Source organism: Epinephelus lanceolatus, chromosome 10 (genome assembly GCF_041903045.1).
Source record: "Epinephelus lanceolatus isolate andai-2023 chromosome 10, ASM4190304v1, whole genome shotgun sequence".
In the NCBI taxonomy this organism is placed as follows: domain Eukaryota; kingdom Metazoa; phylum Chordata; class Actinopteri; order Perciformes; family Serranidae; genus Epinephelus; species Epinephelus lanceolatus.
The window spans coordinates 7,306,725-7,327,806 of NC_135743.1; the positions used below are offsets into that span (position 1 = coordinate 7,306,725).

General features: G+C 40.0%; 1 protein-coding gene across 1 annotated transcript; it reads left to right on the forward strand.

Annotated features, from left to right (window-relative positions):
* Positions 1-5,416: 5,416 nt before the first annotated feature.
* On the forward strand, positions 5,417-19,300 carry LOC117266482 (neurexophilin-1). Its single transcript, XM_033641709.2, has 2 exons — positions 5,417-5,640; positions 17,900-19,300. Exons 1-2 carry the CDS (start codon positions 5,560-5,562, stop codon positions 18,695-18,697), a joined length of 879 nt encoding a protein of 292 aa, XP_033497600.1. The 5' UTR covers positions 5,417-5,559; the 3' UTR covers positions 18,698-19,300.
* The last annotated feature ends 1,782 nt before the right edge of the window (positions 19,301-21,082 follow it).

Genomic DNA, 21,082 nt, shown 5'->3' on the forward strand with positions numbered 1-21,082 from the left:
GATGCTGATGGAGGAGTAGCCTGCAATCAGTTGTTCATGGAAACTACTGCCTGCCTGCCTCCACCCTTTCTTTGTTTCAGGCTCTACATTGCACTATATTAGTGCAGCATGATATGCACATGTGACTTCTACCTTCTATTGCCATAAAACACTGCCTCTTCCACAGACGTAACCATAACGCAGAGGAACCGCTATCAACGCGAGGACACTCGAAGAAAACCGAAGGCGACGGAAAACGATGTTTAGATGTGTCACATTCTCCAAAACAGATGTGAATCTCAAGTAAATATATGTATAGATTTTATTTCTCACAACGGATTTTTTTGGTTGTAGTAAGGTACCTTTTGTGGTTTGTAGATTTCGTCTGGTGTTATCACTTTTATTTCTGCCCAGATGCAATTAAAGATTTAACTATGATATCAGCGGGGGACGTCTTTTAAAGAATCGCCTGCTTTAAAAGTTATTTTTAATCATAAAAATTCAGATTAAATTTGAATTCTTTATTTTTTTGTTTTGTTTTTTACCTACACTAGTAAGTTGTGGAAAAGCTGACACTTCGCGGTGATTTAAGAAAAAGAAAGAAGAATAAATTAAAACCATTCATGTCATGCAAATGTCATTTCTGCCTTACTGACCATAACTAAATACTAACAGTCCTGTAACACAGTTTTAATACTTGAATGGGGCACATTATACACTACATGTCCACATAATGAAGACTAAATTTTCTTTTGAGGTCACTTAGCAAAGTATACGTCAGAGTTTTTAAAACTTTTTCATGTAGTAATCCGTATGATAGGTGCTCTTTCAGTCACACGACATGAGGTGAAATATAGGTTAAAAAAAAACAATCTGTACAAACAAATTATACAACATGTTATAATAATAAGAGAACACGCTTCTGCTGAGTTCAACGTCAAAGCAACCTGGTGTGGAGAATGTTTACTTTTTTTGTTGTGGGATTTGTAAATAACAGCAATTTTTTTATTTTTTTGGAAAAAAAAATATCAAAGTATGTGTACATTTATTTTGTATTGCACAGAAAATGTTTAGTTTGAATATTGCAAAGTGGGTGTGTGATATTGCTGATTGTTGTTATCATGATGCAAGTTGTATGTTACGAAAAAAAAGGAAAGACAAAAGAAGCAGAAAAAGACGGAAGGCTCAGCCGTTTTGTACAGGTTGTTTATATGTATGGGAAGAATTACTGAAAATAAATAAGGACACGGTTGTAAACACACAAAGAAAGTTAAGGAGCCATTTTTGAAATTTTCTTTACATGTTCACAAGAGAGCAGAAGCCCTCAATAAAAATGTTCAAATTGGCATTAAAGGATAAGCTGGTGTTTTTTTGTTTTTCTTTACTGTCAATGAATCCCATGAAAAGATATCGACGGTGTGTTAGCTCATCAATTACTGCGCAATGATACTGGATTTTTGAGGCTGATATAGTTTTAAAAATTGATAAGTCAACCAGTGGTAATTATTATAAACAAACACAAATAATACCATGAAAATAACATCTTGGTTAGATTTTTCTTAAGAATTGTGACAAAGATAGAGCCAAATCACAAAATGATAGTTAGTCTGGAAAATCTAAGTTCATTTTCAATTTTCAAAGTTATCAACAACCGTAAACCTAAATGCCTCTGGACGCAATTTGATAGACCTACACCCAATGAGAGCAACCAAACATGAGGTGGACCACGTTCATTTCAATCAAAGTTGCTCAGCAGCACAGGAAGCCAAAAAAAGTTCAATTTCCTGGGTATAAAATTACCCCTATCTAATGCATCCTGGGGCCCACTAACTTCAATGGAGATAAAAACAATTTCATCTTACGTCTCTTCTAGCCCATTGAAATGTTATCGGACTGAATGGATCAAATCCTGACAGTGAAACTTGTCATTTTGCAGGGGTTGTGACGTTGACAAAAAGATTTCTGATTCACAGACGTGTCTTTCACAATGTAAAACTATGGAGAAAAAGTAAAGTAACGTTACTGACCTGGAAGTTGCAATTTATCAGTTTTGCCACTATGTTAGCTTCAACGTGTGGTGCTGTTCTCGGGGGCCTGTCAGAGAAGAGTGTTGATGGTGTAGCATCAATATGTCTTTGAATGAGTGTCGTCCTTGTACGCCATCAGAATTTGAAAAAACAGAAAGTTCCACATCAGCTGCAGCCATCTTGGTTGTTTATAAAAAAAAATGTTTTAAAAAAGTCTCAATGGCGCTTCTCTTTAATAAGCTTGGTTTATGCTCGTAGTCACATCTCCAGCTTGGTGGGATGGAAATCTGTCTTAACAGGAGGAACAGACACATCTGCCACAGCAAATAAAGCTGTAGGTTACTTGTGTAACCCCTGCTCTCTGAGTAGCATGAGTGAGTGTCTCACATTGGGGAACGCCTACAGTGTGACCTCATCAGAAGCTCCTACTGCATTCTGCCAGTGTGTCAGTGGCAGAGAGGGTGGAGACACTCCGCTGCCAGTCATTCAAAATTGTCTCTCCAGGACCTAGCTTAACTGCCCACTGACACCAGTGAAAAGCTTGGTCACTGGGCGCTTTGTTCACGGCCTGTTCAGTTGTTTAAGATGTACCGCTCAGACCAGCTTGTCACGAAACAGTATGCGGAGCTGCTGACTGTCAAAATTTTCAGGAGCTAGCAAAACTGAGTTGCAACACTCTGGGGTAGCAATATCCCACCGGACGTATCTGCCAGAGCAAATAAAACACAAGTTTGCAGAATTGTCTGGTTCCCAGGCCAACCAACAACAATTTACAGTATAAAAAACAACAACAAAAAAACTTGTAAGTGCTCTTTGGTGTGTAAACTAACACTGACACTGTAAAATACCTTAAACCTAATGTGGCATTTTTATACTGTAGTTTATTTTACACATCAGACAGCACACACACCAATTTATCTCTCTACACTCTCCAACTTCCCTATCCTGTCTGTCGCTGTAAATCCATTTGTTCCTTCTGAGGGCAATCTTAAAGTCTTAAAGTTCTTTCAATTCATTGTTTTAGTTTTTTCATGGGATTTGTTGACAATAAAAAAAAAGGAATATCACCACACTTCTCCTTTAAGCTGCAAAAATCGTGTTAAGGTCACTTAAACAAGTAAAACAAGTAAATATGAACCAAAATCCCCGGAGTTGAGTCCCTAAATGTTTCAGTGTGCTCTCACAGTAACAATTCTGTGTTCATTTAAGCAGCCAGTCTACATTTTAACATCAAGTTTTACATTTCAGTTCAGTATGTGTGTGTAGATTATAAAATGATTAATGCATTTTTAATCTTATTTAAGGGTCACGTCACTGATTTAACGTGTCAGTGTTCATTTAGTAAGAAGGGAAAAGGAGAGGCTGTACACACACTGAGATTTCCGAGCTCCCACCTTTTTATTAGTGCAGCGTTTCGACCTGGAAGCTCTTTTGCAAACATCTTGTGCCTGATGCAACAATTCAGACAGAAGATGACATGTTCGGGAGCTCAGAAATTTCAGTGTGGACAGCCTCTCTTTTTCCTTTGTTACTGTTTCTTTCTGTACCCAGCTGAGGTTCGATGTGCATACTAGTCACCTTATCTTAACAATATTAATGTAGTGGTCACAATCTCAGCCTTTAAAAGCAGTTGTGTTAAGTGTCTGTGGCTCTGGAGGAGCTGCATCGCCTCAAAGCAATCATTCAGCATCAGATAGGAAATTTTGGGACTGAAAATTTGAACCAGAAAGCCAACGTAACAAACTAAAGGTATGGAGTTTTAAAGATGTGGGTGTTTACCAAGCAGGGAGGGTCTTACAAAAGATGCACTGCATTATGGGAAGTGTAGGATCCAGTGGTTTTAAAGCTTTACTCATTTAAAGCCCCAAAAATTAGCCAATGCTGCTTTTTTAAATTTGTCTCACGCAACTCACACCAACTTTAAGGAAGAAGTTAAGTTCTCTTTAATAGAGCTGTCCGTCTGTTATTGATCAGGTTTAGAAGCAGCTCTTATCGCAGATGCATGGCTTTATTCTTTCAGCAAAATTTAACTTCTAATCTTGCTTTTAAATGTTCATTTAAAAGAATACTTCACCTGTTCAATGACCATTTGTATCTTCTAATGCTCACTGCATCTTACGTTGAATTTGTGAAGAAATTTATTTTTCTCATATGCCTCCACAGTGAATGGAGAATCCAATAAACGGAAACATCCCTTATTAATTGAAGTAAAGGGGAGCCAACAACAGCAGAACTATACCAAAACATCTGTTTACAACTCTCATACAACTTGTGCAGTATAATTCATGTCTTATTTATCCAGTCTTATGATCAGTACTTCCAAACCACATGTATTTAAAACATTACTATATAAAGCACTTCTTCCTATGAGAAGTGTGGCGCGAGCTCCAAACGCACACACTTGCCCAGGTACACTACTCAGACAATGCATGACTGTTTGTTTTCACCTGTTTAAATTGGAACATTTCACCAAAAACATGTGTTTGGGACGTACTGATCATACGATTGGATAAATTAGACTTGGATTAAACTGCACGACTTGTGTGAGAGATTGTAAAGCGATGTTTTGATATAATTTCACTGTTGTTAAACATGGTCGTCATTTCCAATAATTCATAAAGAGTGTTCACCTTTTTCTCAGTTCAGTGAAGAGGCATGTCAGAAAAACATTAAATATGAAAAAACATATTTTCTTCATGAATTGAATGTCACACTGGGTGAGTAATTGATAAACAAATTGTCAATTTGCAGGTGAAGTTTGACTTTAATGTCGGCAGCTGAGTGGTGTAACGTACAATTCGCATTTTGGGTATTAAATAGTTATAGTGAACAGTTGTATTCTTCATTTGTACTATAGCCAAAAATGTATAAATTTATTAAATTTATTAATTTGTTATTATTGATTATTTACATTTAATTTATTTATTAGTGTAATATTAATCAGCTGTAGTTGAGTTTAATTTGGAGGTCACGTATCAGGATAAGCCGTAATTAACAGCTGTTGTTGCCACGTGCTCAACATGAGCTCAGTGTTGCAGCTTCATGTCTCTGATGTTTAAGGTGAAAGAAGCCACTGCAGCTGACGGCCACTAGATGTCAGCCCCCGACGACGTTAAAAGAAAAGTTGCTTCTGAAAAGTCCATATTGTGAACCTCCTTCTCTGCTCCCCCCCTTCTCCTCTCTCCCTCCCCCCATCCTCACTCACTCTATTTGTCTCTCCATCCCTCCCCCCACTCTTTCTCTCTCCCTCTCTCTGAACCTCAAAGCGCACCATATAAAACATCCCTCCACACTGACACTCAGATGTGCAAACACCTCGCTTCTCGACACAGCGCCTCCAAAGCGTGCATCGAAAATCACCCCAGTAGACACTTGAAGCGTTTTAACAGCAGACACCTGACCCTCCTGAATGAGCCTAAGAAGATTCATCTCTGCTCTCCCGCCTCAGGACCGCCTCTCCTCACTCTGTATTTCTCCTACAAGTTCGGCAGCTGATCCCGGCTCAGTCAGAGGGAGATTGTTTTGCGCCTGAGAAGATCAAGGACAGTTTGACATGAGGGGGGACGTTCCACAAAGAGGCATGAAGACCTCATGTCTGTGGGCTGCCGCTCTGCTGCTGTCAGTCATCTCTCTGGTGAGTTAAATGTCTTTCTGATTTGACCTTTTTTTGAATTTCCTGATCATTCTGTATCTCTACAATTTGTGTGATTAATGTCCAGTGGCAGGAACATCGAGGAATGTGCGCAAACAGAAATTTTGATGAGTGAGTTTCAGGTTAGTGCAAGGACAACCTCACAGAAGTCAGAATTTATTGCTGCAAGATCACACCAGGTGCAGTCCAATAATGTGAAAGTCTGGAAATCGTGACGATAAATGTCATTTTGTTGATTTCAGGCTCATTTTACTGGAGTCATAGCAGATTAAAGGCATGATTTTAAACTGTTTTCCATAAATCTGACTCCTGTGATGACACATCTCACCTCCACAAACCTGATTTCAAACTGCTCCACGCTTTGACTCATTAACATCAACGTCACAAATTAACAAATGTCACTGTGAACACAAGCTTCCCAAATCCGAATCTGCATCTTGACAAATCCACCCGCACACAATCCCGCTGGATATTTCTCCCTCAGCACTATCCATTCAATCCCTCCTTTGCATCTTCCCCTCCTCTCTCCCATTTACAGACACACTTCAATAAGAATATATTTGACAGTACGGCGGAGAACAGCCTGAGCCCATTATGACAAACATACCAGAATGCTCCTAACTCAATGCCTTGACAGTCTGTGACAACCCAATTCCTTTAATCCTCGGAAAGACAGTAACCCCTCACCCACTGATAAATCTGTCAACAAAGCAATCAAAGCAGAACAGGAGCCACTCCTCTCTCCAACAAAAATTCCATAAACTTAATCCCCACAAACTTGACTGGCCTTAAAAAGCTCCCATGGTGTTATCTGTGTTTAATTTGCATAGTGATGGAAAGAAGTCAATTACTATTAATTATTCTCTACAACTTAATACCCATTATCGAATTGAATTCACCGTCTTGAAAACCATAAACTCAATTTCACAGCTGACTAAGCGCACTAATCATTTCACCCCCCCTTCCTCCTTTTTTTTTAACTTTACGGAGCCTTCCTGCTTTGGAGGAACAACAAGGATTCTTCGATTTCAGGAGCAATAACATTAACTAACACGGATCCCCTTATTGTCACAATATAAAGACAAACATTAATCACCACGTACGCTGAGTTATACTGTATGTTTAATAGCATCATGGTAGTGCGAGCTGATCTCGTAGCATCACTTGATGGGAGTGTTTTTTTTCCAGACTGGGCTGCCAAATTGCTTCGCTATGCTTTAATGGGATGATCATAATTGTTTCGTACTCGGTGCATCCTAAGCTTTCGCCTGCAGCTCCTTCAACAGATTGACAGACCCATGGGAACCTCACAAACTTATTTTGGCCGCCTTTGAACCAAGTCGTGTGTGAAATAATATGATTATGCATTTTTCCTCTGGGTAAGTTGAAAAACTGGTGGCTAGTTTTTTTTCCCCTCTCTCTCTCTCTCTCCCTCTCTCTTCCCCCTTCTACCTCCTCCTCCTCCTTCTTCGTCTTCAAACTGCCCCTGCTCTAATATCCTGCAGTCTGTCCGCGTATATAGTATTTATCCTCCTCAGAAGTCATGGTAATAATTGTGCCCTGGCCTCTCAAAGCGGTGCTGCAGTGATAGGACTCGGCTCCATCCACAGCTGCCTGTGATGTCTCGACACACTTTGTGATTTGTCATCATCTCTGACCCCCCTCAGGTAACACTTTGATATCACTGGGAGAGTATAGACCTAAACTCTTAGTGGGCGTCAAATGCCCTTAGTTGATCCATCAGCTCAACTACGCGGGGACCTCACAAGGCGAGACAAGTTAGATTCACTGTAAATGACTATGACGACAATCATATCCCGAGAGCACAGCTGGAAAATACTCTAAAGACCGCATCAATACACTAAGGACTTCTAAACTCTCCTCCTGTCTAGAAGAAGATTTCTTTAAAACTCCGATATATTTGGTTTCTCTTCCTGAACTCGAGTGTTACAGTAGAAGTACTTGTGATTCATGGCGTCTGAAGGTCATAAATTAGATTAAAATATGCTTTTGCTGGGAGGTGGAGCGAGACGTTAGAGTGACTATCTCATACCCAAAAGGTCACAGGTCTGATCCCACAACAGCCACCATGTCCTTGAGCCAAACTCTAACCCCTAATAGCTCCTCATGCTTTAAGCCTCTCTGGATAAGAGCATCGCTTTAATAGCTTCAATTTTAAGGAAGTAAATAAATCTGAACAACTTTTTGCAGCGTGCTATTCATGCACAAAAAAAACATTAAAGGACAACAAGTCTATTAATTTCTAAACGTTGCAGCTGAACACACACCATCCAATCAAGATCGCAAAGTGGCAGCCCAAATCTGCTATCAGCCCGCTGCTCTGCTAAACTAGAACTGTCGCACTCACAAATCCTCCGCCGCACAGCAGCCGAAGCATTCAGGTAAATGAAAACTGACACACACTTTCATTCTTCCTTGCAAGGTTTTGTGTACAGCCCACCGCCGAGTCATCTGGCTCCTGCGATGGTTCTATTAAAGGTGGAATTTGTTGGCTGCTCGGGGGTCCAGCCCATAGAATATCCTCCGAGCTCCCGAGGGAAGCTGGGGTTGTTTATCTTCCTGTTTCAAAGAGCGGACGCCTGCGCCTTATCACAGCCTCGCCAAGAGTAGATAGCATTTAGGTTTGTCCAACCGCCTGCCTATATGCTGCATCTGGCAATCTTGAGAGTCGTTTCCTAAAGGACTTCTGCATACCGATGCTGTTTGTGTTATCTTGTTGAGGGATTCTGCCTTATACACCGAACCAGGGAATAATATTAACAGACAGTTAAATGGGTTTTCGGGGGGCTGGGAGACTCCTGCATAACAAACTGCAGGTCCAAAAGTTGGAATAACTCTGAGCCATGAAATGAAAGCCTCTAAATATGATTGGGAGATACGTTTCAGTGTCTTTGAATGAAAATACTGTATTTCATATATACTGCAAATTGAATTTTTTACACTGCGGCTTTTATGTGAAAAGGGGCATTCCACTGCGTTACGAACTCTACAAGCGGAGTTTGAAGGACTTTTACCTGAAAGGTCGGATCTTAAGAGGTAGAAGGATACTACGGACACTAATAATCAAGATATCTCTGAAATACTCCTTTAACACTGACGACAACTGATTGCTTTAAAGCCCCTGAAAACTTGGTTTCATGTCTCAATTATTTCCCCATTTCAATTAATAAATATACCTAAATGTGCATATTATAAGGCAGGTTTCTCTCTCATGTCTTACCCAAAAACTCACTAGCTCAACAAAGGGCTGTGGGTGGAGTTAGAGCACAGAGGGGGTGACTTGATCCACTTTAATGTCCGAAAAAGAGCGTAGGACAACTGAACATCGAATAGCGGCATTTCCCATCTTATAAAAATCACTCTGCCAACCTTAATCATAACTCTAAGTACTTGCATGTAAGGTGTGTGGTATTAAATAGTTCCAAATTTAACGTAAAGAGCAAAATAAATAAGTAAAGAATATACAACTATAGGTAACATTTAATTATGTAGACGCAAAATAATGAACAAAGAAAAAACGGATACGTCCTTATGAAAATAAATCTCAGCTTACATTCGTCCCTCTCAGATAAAATGTCCTCATTTCAAGGTTTATGAAAAATAAATCTCAGCTTACATTATTATAAGAATCTAACAATCTAAAGCTCCACAGATCTGCTACGTCAGGACGGTGCAACATGAGTGAACAACCCAACAACTGACATCACGTTTTCCAGCTGAGCTCCGCCCACAAAAACCCCGTCAGAAGAGCTAGAAAAAACACAGGACATCTCTCGTGAACTGTTCAAACATTGGAAGAAAATAATGTGTTATGTGAGACCCGCTTGCTGATAGTAGAAGGAAAAAAGAGGTTTTTAAAGGTTTTTAAATTTGAGCTAAAATTTTGACTCGTCAAGAATTTTACTTTTCAGGATCAGCAGGTCTTTCAAAGAATGTTACCTGTGTGTCTGCACAGTTTAGCTCATTCTAAACGTGATATTCTTGGTGACAGTTTTCTAACGCTGGTTTTACAGTTTTAGATTTTCAGACGTTCATATAATCTATTTGCAAACACCTGAAACTTGTTTGATCAGTTTTTAAAGAATGCTGACAAAATTCTATATTTTTCAAATTGTCAACAAATCTCACGAAATGACCAAAACCAACGTGTTAGTATGTCTCACAACCCTTCCTAATTTCCTTACTTAGTCTCTGGCACTCAGCCTGAAGCCTGCTGATTCCTACTACAGACATAAATCTTTAAAAGTGGGTCACAAATATTTAGTTTCTTTTTTTTAGGCTCAGTTATATTAAAAAAATAAGCTGGGCACTGTAGTTTTCAGTGAACGTCACTCAAACAGGAGGAAATAAAGCATTTGTTTGGGACTATTTTCAGCAGCAGATTAATCCACATTTGGCGTCATAGTGAGTATTTGTGGTAGCAGGACGTTGTGTGTGTGTGATTGGGTCAGAATAAATACAGTGTGTGTGTGTGTTACAGTGCAGCAGCTCATTGATGTGTTTTTGGACAATAACGGAGCTCAATGGCACAGAGGAAGAAGATATCAGACTTTAATTCACACAGTATTTGTTAGATGGAGTTGCATTTTGTTTTCTATCGCATTTTTATTGTGAATTTTGCCATGCTTTGTTCCGAACAATAAAAATCGATATGGATTTTGTAAATGTTTAAGATTCAAAAAAGACTGAGGGAGCTATCACGTCATATCTGAAACATACAAATTAGAACGTTATCTGGAGCCTGGGAGAGAAGACAGAGCTCTTTATGGAGATCATCTGTGAATGTTTCGTAGTGTGTGAGCAGTTTATTTGGGATGTTGTTTTTTGTTTTGTTTTTATCTATATTTTTTGTGTTTTTCCTTTTGTTTTGTGTTGCACACGCAAGACCAAAGGATGGTTATGGCATCACTGTTTTTTCTGGGATGGGCCAAAGACGGCATGGCGCCTGGGTAAAAATGAATGAATGAATGTCGGATCAGTTTATTGTTGGTTAGCTGGTTTGTCTTTTCATGTGGTTTGTTGACCATGAACAAAATACAGAATATCAACAGAGTAATTTCCAGGAGTAAATATAATACAGTCTCTAAATTCTTGTGGGCATTAATATGAATCCTGACTCACTGCAGGTGTTTACTTTTTCTATTCCTCCTTATGTTCTTTCCTTTCTCTCTGTAAATGAGTTTCTATGATGTTTCCTTCTTGTGTTATTTATAATTGCACTTATTTTTCACAGTATTTTGTGATAAGGCACATTTAACGTGTTTTTGTAGATTTTCATAAAGAAGTTCATCTAGAACTTATCAAAATCAGAAATCACAAGGTGCTTTTACACTGTCTTTCATTTTATGGTAAATATTGCCGTGCAGTTCGTTGTTCCCTTGGGGAGTGTCACACAGTGTTATCCAGCTCTGCTCTGATTGGTCCACTCTGACAGTACACTGACGTTTAATCATGCAGATCACAATGATTGATGGGTGCATTTATGTCTACATTAGGACTACAACTACCATTTTTTTTAATGATTAATCTGCAGATCATTTACTGGATTAATAGACTCACTGTCCGGTCTATAAAATGCATGAAAATGGTCATTAGTTGTTTTGTTTCCACAGTCTAAAACTCAAAGATTCAATTGTTTAAGTTATATGTAATGCCTGATGCAGATCTAATTCGAATCACTTTTTTTAAACTTTAGAGTGCAGTGCACAGGTTTAATTTGTCTGACTTTACAGATAAACATTTTGCAAAATATTCATGGTTTGTAGTGAAGGGGCTAAAACATGCAAAACCATTGCAACAGTGCTTTGGGACAGAGTTTACAAGGGTCATGAAATTCATGAAAGAGTCTGGTTGATTAATGGAATTGAAAAGAAAAAAATGTCTCTTCTTCATTCATTTATATTCTTCATTTAATCCCCCACATTTTTCTCTAATTTTTGTTTTATTTTTTGTGGAATTGTGGAAACTTTTCTCTTTTGTGGTCACTAAAAATAATTTAAATTAAACATCTCTGAGGCTTTTGGTAGTTTTTTTTTTAACTTATTTACTATTGGGGTTTTTTTTTTTTTTAGGTTTTTTTTTAGAATTAATTTATTTTATTTTATTCTATATATTTTTGAGGGGGGTGGAAGGTAGCTGGTGAAGGGCAGGGGTTGGGGGGGCAGAGAAAGCTGTGTACAATTATTTAATAAAATTTAATTTCTTTTTCTGTGAAATTCAGTTCAAAAAAACAAAAAATATGTATAATAAAAAAGAAAAGAAATGCTCAGAATTTAGACAAATGCAGCCTGTGACAAACAGTCAAAAGACGACACTGCGTCATTTTAAGGGGCCACATATCAAAAAGGATGGGGAACACTGCTTTAACGACAACTGCTGAAATCAAAAATACATTTATAAAAAGCATCACAGTAAACTTGAGTCAATTAAGTGCAAAATAAATCTCACTTTCAGCCGCGGACGATATAGTTTGATATTTAAAACCAAATATTGACAAAACCAGTATCTGTTAAACCCAGAGTTATCAAAGTGTGACTGTTGACCTTTACGCTGCCATGTTTGTTTTTCTCCTGTCCTTTATCCAGCAGCACTTTTCTCTCTGCGGTATCTCTTTCAGACACATTCATACATCTAACACACACTCCCTCTCACACACACACACACACACACACACTCTCTCTTTCTTTGTGCGAGGCTTGCATGTTTTTGAAGCCGGCGAGAGGTAAATCTTGGCCCTCCGAGTGTTGGTGCAGTCAGTCGGGGTGTTCTGGATATAAACGCTGCTTTAGTCAGGACTGCCTCTGATCTGCCTAATCTCCCCGGGCTGGATTACAGGTTGGGCTCTAATCCGTGAAGTGGGGTCTCTGTGAATGTGCCTCTGAGTGCTCTAATCCAGAGACTGTCAGGTGCTTTAGATGAAAGCTAATTGCATGTCACAGTTTGGGGACCAGACATAACGCTGGCAACAACAGAGCGACTTCCCCACAACAACAACCGTGACTTCGGTCTGATGATGACTGGGCACGCACTTTAGATAATCTTGGAGAAAATAGTGAAGAAATCCCCTTCGTAAAAAATCAACTGACACCTCCTCTTACAAAATTATTCATGACATGAAGTTGCAGAAAATAATGTTGCTTTTCAAAACACACTGCAGCAGGAAATCTAATTTCCTGCTTGACAAAGTGATAAAACCATCTGAGCCCTAAACCTGCTGCGATCTGAATTGTTTAGAAAACACTCTCTACATCTGCACCTAAAAAATTAGGTATCCACACACAAACACACACACATACACTCTGTCACTAATTAGCCTGACAGTCACTTAAACCAGCTCAAAGCAGTTTCCTAATATCCCTTGATCTGGTTTCAGGACTCCATTGAGACTAAAACCAGTTACTGAGAAGCATCAGTAATTACTGCGCTACGAAAAATGATATTTCATTTCATCATTAGAGACCACAGTCTTTTCACAACTAGAGAATAGAAATATTCATGAAAAATTAATGGGGCTTACAGTCTAGATTAGGGGTCAGAGGTCATTCATATGATAACTGCCAGTAAATTCATGTTAAACTTCACCAGGGATCAAGTGTTAGAAATCCATTTAACCAAAGACCTGCTCTTGTATTTGGAGAGAAGGTCACAAGCTCCTCCTCAACATAAGTTTGGACCTTGCAACGCACAATGTGTATAAAAATCTGAGGTTAAAGCTGTAGCTGGTTATTTTTTTATAAAAATAACTTTTAGTCATATTTGCTGAAACATCCAGACAGCCCAGAATATAATTTAATCATTGTTTTCTTTACTGTAAAATCACCTAAATATAAGAATGTTTGTGTTTTTGTAACCTTAGAATGAGCCGTTTTTATTTACAGTATGTAAGGAGCAGGTCTTTATCCGGGGAGATCGCCATGTTGCAGCTCCATATTTCTTCAGTACGAATAAAGCAAACCCTCTAGATGGGGCCATTTGCATTTTCGTGTTGGCCACTGGAGTTAGCAGCCTCTCCGCAGCAAGCAGCATAAAAAAAAAAAACAGATTTTGTTAACATGACGCTGCTTCTTTCAGTGTTTTACTGGTTCAATTCACTGGATCTGTTTGTTTTGGAGAGGAAGAGACCTCTGCGGGTAATTCGGCTCCTGGTAAAAACCTCCTGAACAATGAACACTGAAGAGATCTTACCGGGAGAAGTTTCAGCTGGTTGCAATCTGCAATCTTCACCCCTAGACGCCACTAAATCTCCCTAAATCTTATACACTGTTCCTTTAAGTTTACTGTTGAGCTGTTAAATGAGAAAGGTTGTGACCTGCAAACCAACCAAAGCAAACTCTCTCATTTCACAGCTAAACAGTGCACTAAAATATGTTCCTGGGCTGAGCGAGTACACCTTGTACCTGTGTCTTTATCTGTCTGACCAACTCAATTATCTGTATCTGTATTCTGAATGGGCAGAGTTTTAGATGGAAGTGGGTGGAAGCTAACCAAAAGTTGTTTTAGCCTGATGGTAGTTGATCAGAAGTTGCTATATTTGTAATCTACTATAAAAAATATTTACAGAAAATCTCAGAATTAAGCTTCAGGTCATTTGAGAAAATGACCTGTTGAGAAAGGAGTTGAGACTCTAAATCTCTAGTTGAGCCGCAGCTGAGTTGTGCTACAGCCAAGCTGTTCGCGCAGGCAGTGTGGCTGAGGTGTTGGGGACTCTTCCGCATTGATTGGTTATTTTCCGTTAGCTGCAGTAAATTCTAGCAAATGCCATCAAAAGCACAAAGAGCGGGAGGAGGAACCTGATTTTTTTTTTTTTTTTTAATCTGTCTCATATACTTCTGTGTGGACGTAGTGACAGTTTCAGCAAATATGGCAAAAAGTTATTTTTATAAAAGTACTAACTGTATCTTTAAGTTAAAAGTATACTATGCAGATTTGTTGGTTTGTAAACGTGCTTGCCCATGTATGGATCACTGAATGGGCCAAGAAGGCCCAAAGTGTCGGGGCCCCCTGGCCCTCAAATTACCAACCGGGAAGAGACTCAAAATTACCACAGAGAAACACAAAAAGACCATAAAAAGATGCAATGGAACTGCAAAATAACTATAAAAACAGGCAAAACAACCACAAAGAGACACAGACGACAAAAAAGACTCAAATGTACCTCAAAGAGACACAAAGCCACAAAAAGATTCATAACGACTAAAGAATGACGCTAAAAAAACTACAAAAAAAGAAGCAAAACCAAAAGGTCTGTGTGTCTTGCCTCTATGTTAAAGAGGTGATGGGCCCTTTGCATATCTGCACCTATGGGCCAACTATCTCATAATCTGCCAGATTGACGTTTCGCCTTGATGTATTTGCGTCTTTATGGCGCTCTGTCTCTCGAAGGCCTGCTGCTTACGGTCTGGTGCCTGGTCGCTACCTTTTCATTAAGTCCTGACCTCACCTGAGATAGACGCCCATAAAATAAGAGGAAAATAAGAAAGTGCAGGCAGAGGACAGAGTCTCTGCAGAATAATACACCACCACACACTGAGAGTAGGTCATAATTAAGAGGTTGTTTTTTAGTAAAATCCTGCGTAGATTATCTTTTACATAATTTCTGACCTACAACACACAATGTAAATAAAATTCTGATGTTATGTTGTGTCAGCAACCATTACATAAAAATGCTGTTATTTGTACCATTTTCACATAAAATGAACATAAACAACTGAAACAAGCTGAAACCTGGAACACCATTAAACCTAAGAATAAAGCCTGTAATGTCATAATCGACTTTACAGCTGCATGGCTGATAGTCTATAAGAAACTGTTTCACTGAGCTTTTACATCCTAAGGAGCTTTATGTTTGACTATAATGGAGCCAATAAATCCTGAACAGGAAGCCTCCCTCATCCTCACAGTCCTTTATCTTTTTACAATACATCACCAGTGAGGCCAACATGACAGACTTTTGTTTCCAGCAATGGAAGACAAAAGGAGGTGTTCATTAATACGGTTTAACTGCCCCACTGCGCAGGGAAAGTGCTGAAATTCATATTTCTCTTCACCTCGTCACAACAATCACTCTGCACTGAAGGTCCTGCTGCTTTCTTTTTTCTTTTATAAAACCATCCAGCTGCACAGATTGGACTACCTCTAAAAGTTCTCTGGGTTTGAGAGGCTTTGACTAGACTCCATGTATAATGTTGCATTTTAAACACGCTCAGGTTGTGTTTGTCTGTTTGGAGAGGGACAGAGATGTTACAGCTTCTAAGCCACAGTCCCATCGGTTCATTCGCATCAGGTCATTCATCATCGAGGCCTCTTCAAAAACAACTGGAGGCCATCTTTTCAAACTCCTGCACTCTGAAGCCAAGCGCATAAAATGAACGCGTACTTCAGAGAGAGATCAAAACTCCTGCACCAGTTCACTAAGTGAGAACTCCAGTCCACACACAGTTTGTCTGGACTACACTACAACAATGTCATTCAGTGAACTTTCTGAATGAGAGAGGACCTTATTTTCAGAGTATCGATTGCGGGGTGAAGGTACAAAATGTAAACGCTTCGACCAGATAGATCTGCTGTCACGTTCCTCGGCTGGGGTTTGGACATCACTGTCATGGGCCTCAGCAGGGTGCACGGGGAGTCTTCGCTCTCTCATCTGTGTGATTGTTAGAGGAGAGACACAGAATGAATCATCAATCATCCATTCAGGCCACATTCAGCAGGTAATAGTCTGCTGTTGCATCACGTCTGCACCCGAGAAGCTCTTCATTCATCTCGATGTATGGCAGGAATACCCTTAATCTTGATTAGGACGAACATGCACGAGATGCTTCACACGCTGTGAGAGTTAGTCACAGCATTAACACCATTCGTCAGAGGTGCTGACATGCTGGTGAATGGATGAAGTTTGTTGGTGTTTTCTTACTGGTGCAAAGGTGACTGGTTAGTTAGCAGGATGTCCCGTCAACATCCCAACAGTAACATCGGACAGAACATCGACATTGGACAGGTCTGCAAAAAATTTACGGGCTATCCAGTGGCTTAGTGGGTAGACGCCCCACATACGAAGACAATATCCTTGCCGCAAAACCTGCAGATTCAACTCAAGCCTGTGGCCCTTTCTTGCATGTCATCCCCTTTCTCTCCCCATCTTACGCTAAGGGTGCTTTCACACCTGCCCTGTTTGGTTCGGTTCAATAGATCTCAAATTTGTTTGCCCCCTTAGTGCAGTGAATAGCAATCACACTCGGGTGCGCACCAAAACAACCAGACTGAGACCTTCTTGAAGAGGTGGTTACTCTTTAAGAAGGTTACAAACGAACTCGTTTGTGGTGAGAACACGTTCCTACCTGGATCTGAACCAACTGCAGTGACATGACTTGTTTGGGTTAAACATGAGCATGTTACAGTCCTGGAGGATTATTAATGTGCACCTCCTCCTGTACTGCCTTAATATGCACATTCAGCACATCCAATGCATCAAAACATTGTTTTCTAGTTGGAGCTGCGCCTCGTTTTCAAACTGTATGGTTTGACTAAAATGAACAATGACAGCAATATAGTCCATGATGAGCAGCGCTAAAATCAACCTGCGCAGTTGTCCCTCCATTGTGACATTAGAAAGTGTCACATTTATCTTGCAAGTGTACTCTTCTTCAACGTTTGCTTTACTTCCTGGATTTTTCCCACATGGAAATTCTGACCAATCAAGAGCAGCTTTCTCACACAAGGCATTTGAGCTGGTCCTCTTGTAAATGCTGCCGTGAGAACACGAACCAACTCTAGGCAATTATACAACTTTAAAATAACATTAGCCCCTGATTCAGACCAAAGCAAGACAATTCTAGGTCCGAAAGCACCCTAAGACTTTCCTATCTAACAACGGCAAAAAGCCAAAAAAAAAAAAAACAACCTGGGTTACATAAGGCTAAAGTCACTGTGACCTCACAAAACATGTTTTTGGCCATAGCTCAAGAATTCACGTGCCAATTATGACAAAATTTAGATCTTCTGTGCTGCTAGGTTGAAGATGTGTGTGAAGCATCCATGTTTTAGAGTATGTAGCCTCTTTGCAGCAACATCCATATGTGAAGCATTGTCTATGGTCATGGCGAAATATGAGTGAGGACAGACATGGACATAAACTGTGACTGCAACCTGCAACTACATGAGGTGGTAATTCAAGTTTTCAGTAATGGTGACTTTGTATTTGTTTGTTTGTTTGTTCTTCCAGGTGGCCAGCGCTGATTCACCAAGTTCAGGAAATCCTGACTTGAGAGAGAGCTCAAAATCCAAAGTGAAGACCTACTGGACTGAAAGCAGCAAGGCTGTCTCCATCAGCCGTCTGCTGTCCCAGACCCTCTATGGCAAAGAGAACTTCACCTCTCTGGACCTAAACTATGACGAGGCGGACTCATTCTCCAAACAGGAGCAGTGGAACTGGCTTTACAATGCTTCCAACCCCCGTGATCCTCGATCCAGAACGAAAAGGAGACCCATCGTCAAAACTGGCAAGTTCAAGAAGATGTTTGGTTGGGGCGACTTCCATTCCAACATCAAGACGGTGAAGCTCAACCTTCTCATCACTGGTAAAATCGTGGATCACGGTAACGGGACATTCAGCGTCTACTTCCGCCACAACTCGACTGGTCAGGGCAACGTGTCCGTGGGACTTGTTCCACCAACCAAAGCTGTGGAGTTCCAGGTCCACCAGCAGCACCAGCAGTACCACCACCATCACCAGCAGCAGCAGCAGCAGACGGCACTGGAGACCAAGGACACCAAGCTGTTCAACTGCAGGGTTGAGTATGAGAAGGTGGAGAAGGGCACCAGGAACTCACTGTGTGCCCACGACCCCTCGCAGAGCTGCCCACAGGAGCAGACCCAGAGCCACGTGTCCTGGCTGTGCTCCAAGCCCTTCAAAGTCATCTGCATCTTCATCACCTTCTACAGCACCGACTACAAGCTGGTGCAGAAGGTGTGTCCAGACTACAACTACCACAGTGACACCCCCTACCTCCCCACCGGGTGAGCACATGACCAGACGAGGACAAAAATAAAAAATAAAAAAGACGCAGAGACAGGCGGTCGGGTCCTGAGCGATGTCAGATTATTTGAATAAATATGGACTCAAGACACTTGAAACTTGAGATGTTGACAGGCATTATTACAGCTAACATATCCTTGACGCAAGACTGATATTGCTCCAATGAACAGACCAACCCTGAGGTCATTATGGGAGCATTTAGGGAAGCATTTATAGGCTTGCAATACTCATATTATATGCATAGCTGCTTACATCGAAAGGAAATTCTCAAGCCAACCGTAAAAATATGCTGATTGTATTTATGTAAATATTGTGGGTTCCACACAAAGACCAGAAAACAATTTTATTAATGTTTTCTCCTGCTAATTTAGTTGTTTATGTTGATAGTGTATTTCCGTCTCAATCATGCTTTCTGTCTTTTCCAATCAGTCTCTGGTAATCATCGCAAACACGTAAATGTCAATGCAAATAAGAAGAAACTGTCAGTGTGCATTAGAGGGCATAATGGAAAAAGCAAACATATTTTGAGTGGTGTTGTTTTCTGCAGTGTGATTGTTAGAGTGAATATACCTCTCTGATATTGTTGTTGGAAATCTCGTCCATGTCCATGCATGAACCGAATGTGGTAAACAACTGAATAACGTCCATCTATATTTTCATGTTATTGCAGCTGTCAGAAATAATCTTCATTAAGTCGCAGGAGACAAAGAAAAAAAATATTTCTATTTAAATTCTGTGTTATGTGTTAGCAGTTTCAAGGCCGTGGTAAATGACACCAATGGAGGGCTCCGATCAAATCAAACATAAGCAAGTAAATGTCGCAATAAATAAATAAATAAAACTAGAAGACACACAAGACAAAAGAGATACAGATCATTTTCAAACATAACTGTGCTTCTGTTTTTCAGTCCTGCATTTCCACTTTAGACATTTACACGCTGCTCTTCTTTATGTGACTTACAACAAGTCCAGTATAATAAATTTCAACTCCTGGATCACTAACATGACAAGCTGCCAGTAGTAAGAGGTGTCAGAGCCACAGTGCCCCCGCAGCATCCAAAAATAATTATCTGTAAGCACTGGAGTAATCATTTATATTTAAAAAAAAAAGAGTGAGATGATGAGAAAAAAAAAAAAAACAGGTCAAAAGTGTTTCAAAGTGTTTAAAAAATAGATATCAGAACAAGCAGGAGACGTGGAAGTGATAATTTCATCTAACAGAGGCTGAAACAGAACAAACAGTGTTGAAATGTGAGATGTGGTACAGTGTGGTTTGTTGCCTTAGAGCAGACAGGACATACATTAAACAGCAGGTGCTAATCACACATTCCACCTATCACATGCTCGCACCTCTGGTTATCCAAAAAAAAAAAAAAAAAAGGGAAAAAAAATCTGGATGAGACTAGCTGTTAATGATATTGGATGTTCCAATTGGCTATTAAACCTTCATTACATAAATTGGGAGCCAGTGGCTCCACGTGAAGCATTTAGAGGAAATGAACACAGTGTAAGTGGGAGCTCTGCAGAGTCAACACCATACAAAGAATGAATTAAAGTGCCGATGGAAAACCTGTTTAAAAAAAAAATAAAAAAAAGCACAAATGTGCACCTAGGGGCGCAATCACTGCTGTCTATTTAAATTCAGTGCTCTTTCACAGGGTACGCTATGGTATACGCAACACAGTAACTGCTAATGGCAGCCTGGACGACATCCAATATGCCAACATGGGGTGTATTTTCTGACAAGGCAGGCCAAAGAATAGGGGTCTGCCTGTGGGATGAGTGAGCATAAAGAGGAATTTATGATGTGGAGGAACAAGGCTGGCAGAAATCACTGGAAGCACCTGACTCGTAAATTGAGAGCATGTTTCTGTCACCAAGAAGAAGGAATGACTAATGTCTCAGATTGCTGTTTGGGCCAGTTCTTTCATCTCAATAAAATGACTTTGATATCTCCCCACCCCTACCCAAATGTGCCAGGGACAGTTTGTTCAGCTTCAAAGAACTAAAGCAGCACTTTGCCGAGACAATGCAGCCTCATTATGCACATAATCTTACAAGTGTAAACAGTCTGGCACAAAAGTGTTTGGGTGTGAGCGCTACTGAGAGATGGATCTGTCCCCTGACTAATGTCGGCTGAGGGCAAATGCAACGCACCATGTTGTGTACTGTCTAAAGCCCAATTAATAATCCACATCTGTACTTCTTTACAGAGGCTAACTGCAGTAACCAACACTGAGGAAAATAGCTTCTACGTTTCTGGAGTGTCCAACTAAATGTGTTACAGGTAGAAAAGTGGTGATGTGTTTATGAAATAGGTATTAATTATTATAATTTTAAGGTCTACAAACCATCAAAGATTTCACCTAC